This window comes from Pristiophorus japonicus, chromosome 3, assembly GCF_044704955.1.
Source record: "Pristiophorus japonicus isolate sPriJap1 chromosome 3, sPriJap1.hap1, whole genome shotgun sequence".
Taxonomy (NCBI): Eukaryota; Metazoa; Chordata; class Chondrichthyes; family Pristiophoridae; genus Pristiophorus; species Pristiophorus japonicus.
In genome coordinates, this window is record NC_091979.1 from 87,296,144 (window position 1) to 87,309,341 (window position 13,198).

The window sequence follows — 13,198 nt, forward strand, 5'->3', positions numbered from 1 at the left end:
ATTTTCTTGGCTTTTGCCCCATACCCATTCGTCTCTTTTGCGATAAGGTGTGCAGTGGCTCTAACAGTGTGCTGAGGCCCGGTAAGTAGTAACCAAAATAGTTCAGGAGTCCTAGAAACGACCGCAGCTCCGTCATGTTCTGTGGCCTCGGTGCGTTCTCGATTGCCTCCATCTTCAAATCGGTGGGCCTGATGCCGTCCGCCGCAATTCTTCTTCCCAGGAACTCTACTTCAGGTGCCAGGAAAACACACTTCGAGCATTTTAATCTGAGCCCCACGCGTTTGAGTCGACTAAGAACCTCCTCCAGGTTCTGCAGTTGCTCGACTGTGTCCCGACCTGTAACCAAGATGTCGTCCTGGAAGACCACCATGTGCAGGAGCGACTTCTGGAATATCGCCGCCGCTGATCGGATTTCAAACGAGCATCTGTTATAAATGAAGAGACCTTTGTGCATGTTGATACAGGTGAGGGCCTTCGATGATTCCTCCAGCTCCTGCATCATGTAGGCCGAGGTCAAGTCCAGCTTCGTGAACGTCTTTCCTCCCGCCAGCGTAGCAAAAAGGTCGTCGGCCTTTGTTAGTGGGTATTGGTCCTGCAGGGAGAAACGACTGATAGAATCTGTGGCAATTACAAAGTGGCTGACGGTGCCGTCTCCCTTGAGGGCAGGAACGACGGTATGGCCCACTCGTTGAATTCCATTGGCGAAATGATGCCCTCCCTTTGCAGCTAGTCTAGCTCGATCTCTACCCGTTCTCTCATCATGTACGGTACTGTTCTCGCCTTGTGATGGATGGGTCGCGCCCCCGGAATTATGTGGATCCACACTTTTGCTCCTTGGAACTTCCCGGTGCCTGGTTTGAACAGCGAAGGGAACTTGTTTAAGACCTGGGCACACGAAGTGTTATCAGCGGACGAGAGCGCTCGGACGTCATTCCAATTCCAGCGTATCTTTCTCAGCCAGCTCCTGCCGAGCAGCGTGGGACCATTGCCCTGTACCACCCAGATGGTAGCTTATGCACCACTCCATCATAGGAGGCCTTTATTTTAGCACTGCCGATTACAGGAATCAGTTCTTTTGTATAAGTTTTTAGTTTCGTGCGAACTGGAGCCAAGACTGGCCTTGAAGCCTTGTTGCACCACAACCTTGCGAAGGTCTTTTTGCCCATGATGGACTGGCTTGCACCCGTGTCCAGCTCCACTGACACCGGGAGCCCATTTAGTTTAACATTCAGCATTATCGGGGGATTATTTGTGGTGAATGTACGCACCCCATGTACCTCTGCCTCCTCAATCCGAGGCTCTGGTTCATCGTGATGCTCCGCGGATCTGTCCTCCTCTGCAACATGGTGGTTTGCAGGTTTAATAGGATTTGCAGCTCGCCTGCATATACGTTGGAGGTGTCCCATTGTTCCACAGCCCTTGCAAACATACTCTTTGAATCGGCATGAATAGAAACGATGATCATCCCCGCACCGCCAACAAGGTGTTAATGGCCTTTCATTCATCACCCTTGATGGTGGACTCTGAGACATCTGCGGATGTGCAGCTGCAGGTATGTGTGATCTGCCCTGTACGTTACGATTCGAAAACAACATCACTTTGTTCACAGTACTTGTAGCAGCACTTGTGCACTGAGAGATTTGCTTCGTATTGTCACTGGTGGCAATGAACGCCTGGGCTATCGCTATGGCCTTACTCAAGGTTGGGGTCTCTACAGTCAAAAGTTTGCGAAGTATGGTTTCGTGGCCAATGCCAAGTATGAAAAAGCCTCTGAGCATGTGCTCCAAATGTCCTTCAAATTCGCAATGTCCTGCAAGGCGTCTTAGCTCGGCGACATAACTCGCCACTTCCTGGCCTTCAGACCTTTTGTAGGTGTCGAACCGGTACCTCACCATCAGAACGCTTTCCTTTGGGTTCAAATGCTCTTGGACCAGTGTGCACAAATCGTCGTATGATTTCTCAATGGATTTCGCTGGAGTGAGCAGATTCTTCATGAGGCCATACGTTGGTGCCCCACAGACGGTGAGGAGGATCACCCTTCGTTTGGCAGCATTCTTTTCCCCATCTAGCTCGTTGGCCACGAAGTATTGGTTGAGTCGCTCCACAAAAGTTTCCCAATCATCTCCCTCCGCAGATTTCTCCAGGATGCCCACTGTTCTCTGCATCTTTGGGTTCGCTATCTGTATCTCATCACCAGTTGTTGTGTATGGAGAAAGAGTCAGACTGAACACTGTGAGCTCAAAGAAAGTGTGACCTTAGTCTTTTATTGCAGGTCTCCAGAGTGCCTCTCCATCCCGTGAAGCCTCCCCAAATACCTGTGCTCCCAAGGGATTATGGGATCCCTTGGGACTCCAGGGGAAGAACCTTCCGGTGGCTGTACAGAGTAAACACAAGTCCACATATATAATATTACTCTCACTTGAAAATGAGGGCTCAGCACCCGCACGGCTAGTTGACCTGGGTGAGGCACCAACAAGACCTGCCACGCGTTCCTCGAGGTTGGAAGTGGTATTATTTGGGGTGAACTGCCACCTGTGCACTGCTGCTCCTGGCGGTTCTCGGACAACTTTCCCTGCAAAGGTGGCAATACAAATGGACATGAGATGGTGAGATGGGACTGTGAGATGGTGTGCAAAGACAATGTCCACCCCCCTCCTGTGCCCGTCCCCCCCCACCCCCCTACCTCTCACACCTCACAACTTTCCTTGCAAAGATGACAATACAAATGGTTACCAGAGGGACCTTCTGCTCTTGTGGCACACACAGATATTCATCAACGCACTTATACCATACTGTGTGCATTTAATGCAGTCCTCTGTTTAATGGTCCTGGTAGTTGCAGGTGGTTAAAAACATGAAGGCAGAATATTATCTTAAAAGCGGCAGATTAGAAAAAGGGGAGGTGCAACGAGATCTGGGTGTCATGGTACATCAGTCATTGAAGGTTGGCATGCAGGTACAGCAGGCGATGAAGAAGGCAAATGGCATGTTGGTCTTCCTAGCGAGAAGATTTGAGTATAGGAGCAGGGAGGTCTTACTACAGTTGTACAGGGCCTTGGTGAGGCCTCACCTGGAATATTGTGTACAGTTTTGGTCTCCTAATCAGAGGAAGGACATTCTTGCTATTGAGGGAGTGCAGCGAAGGTTCACCAAACTGATTCTTGGGATGGCAGGACTGACATATGAGGAGAGACTGGATCGACTGGGCCTCTATTCACTGGAGTTTAGAAGAATGAGAGGGGATCTCATAGAAACATATAAAATTCTGACGGGACTGGACAGGTTAGATGCAGGAAGAATGTTCCCGATGTTGGGGGTGTCCAGAACCAGGGGTCACAGTCTAAGAATAAGCGGTAAGCCATTTAGGACCGAGATGAGGAGAAACTTCTTCACTCAGTGTTGTTAACCTGTGGAATTCTCTACCGCAGAGAGTTGTCGATGCCAGTTCATTGGATATATTCAAGAGCGAGTTGGATATGGCCCTTGCAACTAAAGGGATCAAGGGGTATGGAGAGAAAGCAGGAAAGGGGTATTGAGATGAATGATCAGCCATGATCTTATTGAATGGTGGTGCAGGCTAGAAGGGCCGAATGGCTTACTCCTGCACCTATTTTCTATGTTTCTATGTTTCTATGTTTCATGAGAAAGACATTGAAGTGCAAAAACATTTTTAAGATGTCAAAAAGCAGTCTTCAAAATGTGTGATGATCATTCATGGCAAATAAGGTGCAACACTAAGCCTACCGATACCAACATGTGTCACATTTACAATTTAAGTAATTGGAGTGCATCAATAAAAATATTACTTACTCTGATGACCCTGCAGGGGTCATTTCACCTTTTTCTACATTGTTTGTAGTCACTCCTTATGGAATCCATTGAGGAAACCTCCTCCGCCACACTTTTCCACATTCATCTTAAAGTGGCTGGGGGGAGTTTAGAACGACCCTTCTTCGTCATCTCCGTCCCCACCCCCCAATTTGCTTTCTATAGCAGTAATGAGAGTCTCATTAGCCCCTGCGTTTTGTATTATCCTGTTGATCAACCAAATTAACTCTCAAAAATAGATGATTCAGCCCTAGGTGTACTGCGCATTGCATGGGCACACCCTGACAGGTGACCAGGATCGCGAAAAAAAAATCAACAGAAAAAAAAACGGGGGTGGGGGGGGGGCGGAGTTTGCGTATGTGCAGAAGGTCCGTTTTTTTTAAGTTCAGTAGTTTCATTTTCGCACAAATTGTGCAAGGCTGGATTTTATCACTATCACTATCGCCATTTGCTGTTTCGTGAATTTTGTGAGCTAAAATGATAGTGATAGTTTGGCAATTTTTTAAAAAGGGCACAGCGATTAGCTCCACAAAGCAATCATCGCGTTATTTGGCTCATTTCCAGTCCCTAAACCCTAAAAATAAAAAGCAAAAATAATGAAAAACCAAAGCAGAAAAAGCTGATGCCACACAGCAGGTCAATTGGCTTCTGTGGAGAGAAAACAGCCGATCCCAGCTTGCCATTTAACTCTGATCTCTTTGTCCTTGATCTTTTACATTGTTCTAACGGAGCTTCAGGAACAATTAGGCCAATTTTGATGTGACCTCTTTCATCGGGTGGGAGGCAGGGGAAGCAAGCCTATCATACAGCTGATGAAATCAGATGGAGTTTCTGCACCATTTTGATGGTCAGGCCTCATTACCATTTGGTGGCGAGCTGCAGTCAGAGCAGCTTGTCTCTTGAGCATGCTCAATTTTCATCACTAAACTGAGGCCCCGTCTGCTCTCTTAGATGGACGTAAAAGATCCCATGGCACTATTTTGAAGAAGAGCAGGGGCTTTATCTCCAGCCAATATTTATCCCTCAATCAACACAACAAAACAGATTATCTGGTCATTATCACATTGCTGTTTGTGGGAGCTTGCTGTGCAAAAACTGGCTTCCGTGTTTCCCACATTGCAACAGTGACCACACTCCAAATGTACTTCAATGGCTGTAAAGTGCTTTGAGATGTCCAGTGGTCGTGAATGGCGTAATATAAATGCAAGTCTTTCTTATTGGTAGCCGTGCCTTCAGCTGCCAAGGCCCTAAGCTCTGGAATTCCCTTTCTGTCTCTCTACCTCTCTTTCCTCCTTTAAGATGCTCATTAAAACCTACCTCCATCTACCCTAATTTCTCCTTGTGTGGCTCGGTGTCAATTTTATTTGATAAAGCTCCTGTGAATCACCGTGGGAATTTAATACTTTGAAGGCTGAAGGCGCTATATAAATACAATGTTGTTATGTGTTTATAAAAGATTTTTGGGTTCCCTTTTATGTTAGCCGCTTTTCTATTCTCACACTCTCTCTTTGTCCCTCTTATTCCTTTTTTTACTCCTCTGTACCTTCTAGATTTAGCTTGGTAATTGATCTCATTGAGGTTTGTGGAACCTTACTGTGCTTAAATTAGCTGCTGCATTTCCCTATATTATAACAGTGACTACAGTTCAAAAAGTATTTCATTGGTTATTAAATGCTCAGGCACATCCTGAGGCCATGAAATACACTATATAAATGCAAGTTCTTTCAGACAAGTCAAGGGTCCCAAATTAGCCTTATTTTGTAATTAAATCACTGAAAAATCCATGACATACTCAAGTTAATCAATCTCCAGAAATTTCAGCAGATGTGAAAAAAATATAAGGCAAAAACTCTTTTGGAGCATCAGCTAAACTCTAGCAAAATGTGAAAAAAGTGGGCCAAATAGCTGTCTTCTTGCACCTTGGTCTCTGCTAAACACCTTGCCGTCCTTGCCACTTCTCCAGTGCTGCCATCTGTTTTACTGAGATTCTTGCAGTTATTTGTAATGGGTCACTTCCCGCTCTCTTCACACCACACTCACAGACTACCATCTGAATCATTTTAACCCCTTAATGCAGATTTGAGATACTAGACGGATGAGATTTGGATTGAAAAAACTTTTTGTTGTTGCTGATTTTCTTATGCTCTGACGTATTGTGGTGAATCGTGTGATAGTTTGGCATAAGATTTTGAAAAAATGAAAATTCACTTCCTTTGTATTTTTTTTCTTTCTAGGTGTCATTTTCCTCACTTGTTTTAACTATTGCCATCTTGGTAATAGTTGTAGTGAAAGCTGCAACACTTGGACCATACATGTAAGTTCTCCCTTTAACAGAGAAACATTAGTCTGAAATAAAAGCTATAATATTGCAATGGAAAAGTAGTTCTTCAGGGCTTAAATGTGATTGAATTCAGTCGTGATGCTATTGACGGTATTTATTCACTGGGGTGCAGCGAAGATTCACCAGACTGATTCCCGGGATGGCGGGACTGACATATCAAGAAAGACTGGATCAACTGGGCTTGTATTCACTGGAGTTCAGAAGAATGAGAGGGATCTCATAGAAACATTTAAAATTCTGACCGGTTTAGACAGGTTAGATGCAGGAAGAATGTTCCCAATGTTGGGGAAGTCCAGAACCAGGGGTCACAGTCTAAGGATAAGGGGTAAGTCATTTAGGACCGAGATGAGGAGAAACTTCTTCACCCAGAGAGTGGTGAACCTGTGGAATTCTCTACCACAGAAAGTTGTTGAGGCCAATTCACTAAATATATTCAAAAAGGAGTTAGATGTAGTCCTTACTACTAGGGGGATCAAGGGGTATGGCGAGAAAGCAGGAATGGGGTACTGAAGTTGCATGTTCAGACATGAACTCATTGAATGGCGGTGCAGGCTCGAAGGGCCGAATGGCCTACTCCTGCACCTATTTTCTATGTTTCTATGTTTCTATGAGACAAATTTTTAGATCATACTGATCTAACCTGAATCTGATGGCAATACTGTTTATATGGGACTGTTACAGATTTTGAGTTTGCACCAGATATTCTCGTGTTCAGCATCACAAGTCTCTCCTGTAAGTGGAGTTTATCATTTTACTGCCCAATACTATTCCAATGATAATGTGAAACCTGTGTTATTTGAACTGGATACTGTAATCTTCAATGTACAATGTGTCAAAAGGTGAACTATAATATGGAGAAATGTGAAGTTATGCATTTTGGTCGGAAAAATAGAAAAGCAGAATATTTTTTAAATGGTGAGAGGTGGAAAATATTGGAATTCAGAGGGACCTAGGGGTCCTTGTACATGAATCACTGAAAGTTAACATGCAGGTACATCAAGCAATTAAGAAAGCAAATAGTACGTTGGCCTTTATTACTGCAATTATATAAGGCCTTGGTGAGATCAAACCTGAGTATTGTATCCACTTTTGGTCTCCTTACCAAAGGAAGGATAACCTTTTCTTAGAGGAAGTGTAACGAAGATTCACTAGACTGTTTCCCGGGATGGGGGGGATTTTCAAATGAGGAGCGATTGAAGAGACTAGGCCTACATTCCCTAGAATTTAGAAGAATGAGAGATGATCTCATTGAAATATATAAAATTCTTCCAAGTCTTGACAGGGCAGATGCTGGGAGGATGTTGTCCCTAGCTGGGGAATCTAGAACTAGGAGTCACAGTCTCAGAATAAGGGGTCGGCCATTTAGAACTGCGTTGAGGAAAAGTTTCTCAACTCAAAGGGTTGTGAATCTTTCGAATTCTCTACCCCGTAGGGCTGTGAATGCCCAGTCATTGAGTATATTCAAGACAGAAATCAATAGATTTTTGGATATTAAGGGAATCAAGGGATATGGGGATAGTGCAGGAAATGGAGTTGAGGTATAAGATAAGTCATGATCTTATTGAATGGTGGTGCAGGCTCGAAGGGCCGAATGATGCTCCTATTTCAGATTAGGAAAAGGGAAGGTGCAACGAGACCTGGGTGTCATGGTACATCAGTCATTGAAGGTTCGCATGCAGGTACAGCAGGTTAAGAAAGCAAATGGCATGTTGGCCTTCATAGCAAGGGGATTTGAGTACAGGGGCAGGGAGGTGTTGCTACAGTTGTACAGGGCCTTGGTGAGGCCACACCTGGAGTATTGTGTACAGTTTTGGTCTCCTAACTTGAGGAAGGACATTCTTGCTATTGAGGGAGTGCAGCGAAGGTTCACCAGACTGATTCCCGGGATGGTGGGACTGACCTATCAAGAAAGACTGGATCAACTGGGCTTGTATTCACTGCAGTTCAGAAGAATGAGAGGGGATCTCATAGAAACGTTTAAAATTCTGACGGGTTTAGACAGGTTCGATGCAGGAAGAATGTTCCCAATGTTGGGGAAGTCCAGAACCAGAGGTCACAGTCTAAGGATAAGGGATAAGCCATTTAGGACCGAGATGAGGAGAAACTTCTTCACCCAGAGAGTGGTGAACCTGTGGAATTCTCTACCACAGAAAGTTGTTGAGGCCAATTCACTAAATATATTCAAAAGGGAGTTAGATGAAGTCCTTACTACTAGGGGGATCAAGGGGAATGGCGAGAAAGCAGGAAGGGGGTACTGAAGTTGCATGTTCAGCCATGAACTCATTGAATGGCGGTGCAGACTAGAAGGGCCGAATGGCCTACTCCTGCACCTATTTTTCTATGTTTCTTATGTTCTTATAGACGATTTAACATTCTGGTGTTAAAAGCCGAATTTAAATCAACAGGTGGATTCATTTTACAAACAATGAATAAAAGATAACAAAACAAGTCACATTGTCCCTGTTGGTGGACTAAGTTTAACTTTTCTGACCTGCAATTCTGAATCTGATTCGCACTACATTAAGGGGAGCACTGTCACTACGTCTCTCTCCCTTGCCTGATCTTCTATATTGACACAGATTGTGGGCCTGCATGTTCTTTGTTCCTTTCTTAGCTAGAGAGGAAGCCCATTTATTGACCTTGAAATTCTCCTGGCTCTCCATATATCCAAATCGCGAAGGGCAAGGGCAACAGGCACATGGGAACACCATCACCTCCCAGTTCCCCTCCAAATCACATACCATCCTGACTTGGAAATATATTGCCATTCCTTCGTTGTTGGATCAAAATGCTGGACCTCGCTCCTTAACAGCACTTTGGGAGTACCTTCACCATAAGTACTGCAGTGGTTCAAGAAGTTGGCTCACCACCACCTTCTACAGGGCAATTAGGGATGGGCAATAAATGCTGGCCTTGCCAGTGATGCCCACATCTGATGAACCAATTTTTTAAAATTGGCTAGTTGTGCTGTCAATTAAATTGACTATTACTATCTTCAGTGAGAGTCCCTGCAAATACAGTGTAACTATTTGTACTGCACTTTTTTTGACAGACATGCGTCCCTGTCAAGCTCCCCACCCCGACTTCCCAGCCCCAAATCATTCCCTCCATGTGGTGCCGAGAAGCGGGACCTGAGGCCCAAGACTCCTCTTTCCCACCCGACTCTCTCTCGCCTGCTCCGACCCCGACCCCTCTCGGAGAGCCGAGAGCGATAGTGGGGAGGCCAAGGGCAGCGGCCAGAGGGCCGAGAGCGGTAGTCAGGGGGGTCGAGAGCGGTAGTCGGGGGGGGGGGCTGAGAACAGCAGTCAGGGGGGCTGAGACGGGGGTGGAAGAGAGAGAGAGACTGGAGGGAGAGAGAGACTGGGGGGAGGGAGAGAGAGAGGCTGGGGGAGAGAGTGTCTACGGGGAGGCAGAGAGAGAGGCTGGGGGAGAGAGAGAGAGAGAGATTGGGGAGAGAGAGAGAGAGACTGGGGAAGAGAGAGAGAGACTGCGGGGGGATGGGGGTGCGTGGGGGAGAAAGAGACTCAGGTGGTGGGGAGACAGGGAACTCAGGGAAGACGAATCACATTCTTCAACACCCTACAAGGGACATCATTGGAGTGGATGATATCCAGAAGTCACGACACTGTCACTTTTCACTTCATACCCAATAAATCTGCTAACAATCCGTACACAATGCCTGCCCTATCTATGGGGGGGGGCGAGGGGATACATTTGCGCTGGGATAAGGCACTTTGGCTGGGAGAGGGATATACTTGAACTGGGGTAGGGCACTTCGGCTGGGGGAGGCTTGCACTTGGACTAGGGTAAGGCACTTCGGCTAGGGAAGGCATGCACGGACTGGGGTAAGGCACTTTGGCTCGCCCTTGCTGTCTTTTGGGGAGCTCTGTCCTCTGTCGCTTCAGGAAGTCAAAGTGGATTGTTATAAATTGCAAAGTCAGTGAGATCTTGGGACGGGCGATTCCAGTTACACATTCTTGTGAAACTTCAGGGTATGACTTATCCTCCAAGGGAACCAATCATAAAGGGTGGAACATGGTGGCCATTTTTGCAGTACAAATAAGCACATCCCTGCAAATACTCCCTGGTGTCCTCAAATAAATTGGACATGTTAACATAACTGATGTGGATGCTTAAGGAATGTCAAAATGAACTTCTATTGTTTCAGTCTGATGAACTGGTTCATCAAGATCTAATCCATTTCTCCTTGCACTTGGCTGTTCTATGGATTTATCGATCTAAATTTTCACTTAATAGTATGAATAAACAAACTTACATTTATCTAATGCCTTTCACATCCTCAAGATGTCAGAGATAATGATTACTTTTGATGTGCCGTCACTCTCTTGTTATATATTTAAATATGGCAGTTAATTTATGCACAGTAAGGCCCCACAAACAGCAATAAGATGAATCACATGGTGTTGGTTAGGGGATAAATGTTGCTCAGAACTCTGGGGAAATAATGCCACGGGATCTTTTTTATTCCATGAAAAGGCAGATATGGCTGTTTACCGTCTCACTGAAAATATGTCATCTCTATCATTGTAACTCTCCCTAAGTACTGTAGTGAAATGTTAGCTGAGATAATGTGTTCAGATCATGGAGTGGGGCTTGAACACACAATCTTCTGATTCCGATGTGAGAGTACTACACGTTGAGCCAATCTATAACAGTAAAATTTTAACATAATTTGCACAACAATCTTTCTGTGGCCAAGTCAGTCAAAAATCCCAAAACATGACTGGCACCTTTAGTCTTGATGAGTCATGGCTTTACCAAAGGATTTGCCAGTGTATTTACAATATACATCAAAGATTTAGATGAAGGAATTGAGTGTAATATCTCCAAGTTTGCAGATGACACTAAGCTGGGTGGCGGTGTGAGCTGTGAGGAGGATGCTAAGAGGCTGCAGGGTGACTTGGACAGGTTAAGTGAGTGGGCAAATGCATGGCAAATGCAGTATAATGTGGATAAATGTGAGGTTATCCACTTTGGTGGCAAAAACATGAAGGCAGAATATTATCTGAATGGCGGCAGTTTAGGAAAAGGGGAGGTGCATCGAGACCTGGGTGTCATGGTACATCAGTCATTGAAAGTTGGCATGTAGGTACAGCAGGTGGTGAAGAAGGCAAATGGCATGTTGGCCTTCATAGCTAGGAGATTTGAGTATAGGAGCAGGGAGGTCTTACTACAGTTGTACAGGGCCTTGCTGAGGCCTCACCTGGAATATTGTGTTCAATTTTGGTCTCCTAATCTGAGGAAGGACATTCTTGCTATTGAGGGAGTGCAGTGAAGGTTCACCAAACTGATTCCCGGGATGGCGGGACTGACATATGAGGAAAGACTGGACGACTGGGCCTGTATTCACTGGAGTTTAGAAGGATGAGAGGGGATCTCATAGAAACACATAAAATTCTGACGGGACTGGACAGATTCGATGCAGGAAGAATGTTCCCGATGCTGGGGAAGTCCAGAACCAGGGGTCACAGTCTAAGGATAAGGGGTAAGCCATTTAGAACCGCGATGAGGAGAAACTTCTTCACTCAGAGAGTTGTTAACCTCTGGAATTCTCTGCCGCAGAGAGTTATTGATGCCAGTTCATTAGATATATTCAAGAGGGCGTTAAATATGGCCCTGACGGCTAAAGGGATCAAGGGTTATGGAGATAAAGCAGGAAAGGGGTACTGAGGTGAATGATTAGCCATAACCTTATTGAATGGTGGTGCAGGCTCGAAGGGCCGAATGGCCTACTCCTGCACCTATTTTCTATGTTTCGATGTTTCTATTCTCAAATTCTAAATATAGCAGAACTAGCACTTCAAATGTTTTATACAATATATAAAAGCAAAACACCGCAGGTGTGGGAAATCTGAAATAAAAACTGAAAATACTGGAAATACTCAGCATGTCAGGCAGCACCTGTGAAGAGAGAAACAGATTTAACGTTTCAGGCTGGTGATTTTTCGTCAGAACTGGAAAACGTTCGAGATATAACTTTTAAGCAAGTGCAGAAGCAGGGAAAGAGGAAAGGGGAGGAAAGAACAAAATGAATAAAATAAATATTTGCATTTATGTCGCAGCTTTCATAATCACCGGACGTCTCAAAGTGCTTTACAGCTAATGAAGTACTTTTGGAGTGTAATCACTGTTGTAATGTGGGGAACGCGGCAGCCAATTGGTGCACAGCAAGCACCCACAAACAGTAATGTGATAATGTCCAGATACCGTGTTTTGTTATGTTGATTGAGGGATAAATATTGGCCAGGACACAAGCAGGAGAGATTAAGCTTCAAATGTTTTCTTACTTTTATCTCTGATCCAACAAGGAGCACTTGAGCGATGTTTTGATAAAAGCAGCAAATTTGCTTCTGATAGAAAATCTGCTGTCTTCCAATTCCATTTTCTTCCATTAGTCATTGAAGCAAATCTATTTACATAGCAGTGATCAATCATTGCAAAAGTTATTTGTGATTGCAAGAGCCCCGTTTCATTAGCAGAAACGTCTAGCGCACTATTGATGATTTAAAGTAAGCCGTGTTTATGGTGGTGCTGTTTGGCAAGCATATTTTAGTTGCAAGAACAAAGGGCCAAAATAACTTTGTAGTCACTTCAACATGATTTAAATCATTGTGTAGTTCATTAAAGAAAAGACCCTAGAAATTCGTGGTCGCCAAAAAGTTGCCGGTGCCACCACGGCTGGGGGCTAACGGCTGCAGAAAATAGCGGCGCTGGCAGGAACAAAAAAATGGCGCTGGAGACTATTATCATTAGCCCACCGCTTAACTTACCATGGGACACCATCCTGATGACGTTAGTCCCAGCAGCAAGCTCCAATATGGCTTGCCCAAGCATTGGTACAGCTAAAACAGCCTCTGAAAGTGAGGCTGTGATTTCACAAAATATTGTGGGCAAAAAATAGAAACAATGTAAAACTATAGTTTTCAGCTTTTACAGCTCAACTGTCTTCCGAAAAAAAATTAACATGGTCAAGAATTATCAAATGGGAGTCTTCAGCTGAATTCCCTGC

General features: G+C 44.8%; 1 protein-coding gene across 1 annotated transcript in view; it reads left to right on the forward strand.

Moving 5' to 3' along the window:
- The window catches only part of slc38a11 (solute carrier family 38 member 11), a 135,453-nt gene that overhangs the window by 63,124 nt on the left and 59,131 nt on the right, over window positions 1-13,198 (forward strand). The window contains exon 7 of the mRNA XM_070873645.1: window positions 6,062-6,141. Coding sequence (XP_070729746.1) covers window positions 6,062-6,141 — 80 coding nt within the window. The remainder of the gene's footprint in view (window positions 1-6,061; window positions 6,142-13,198) is intronic.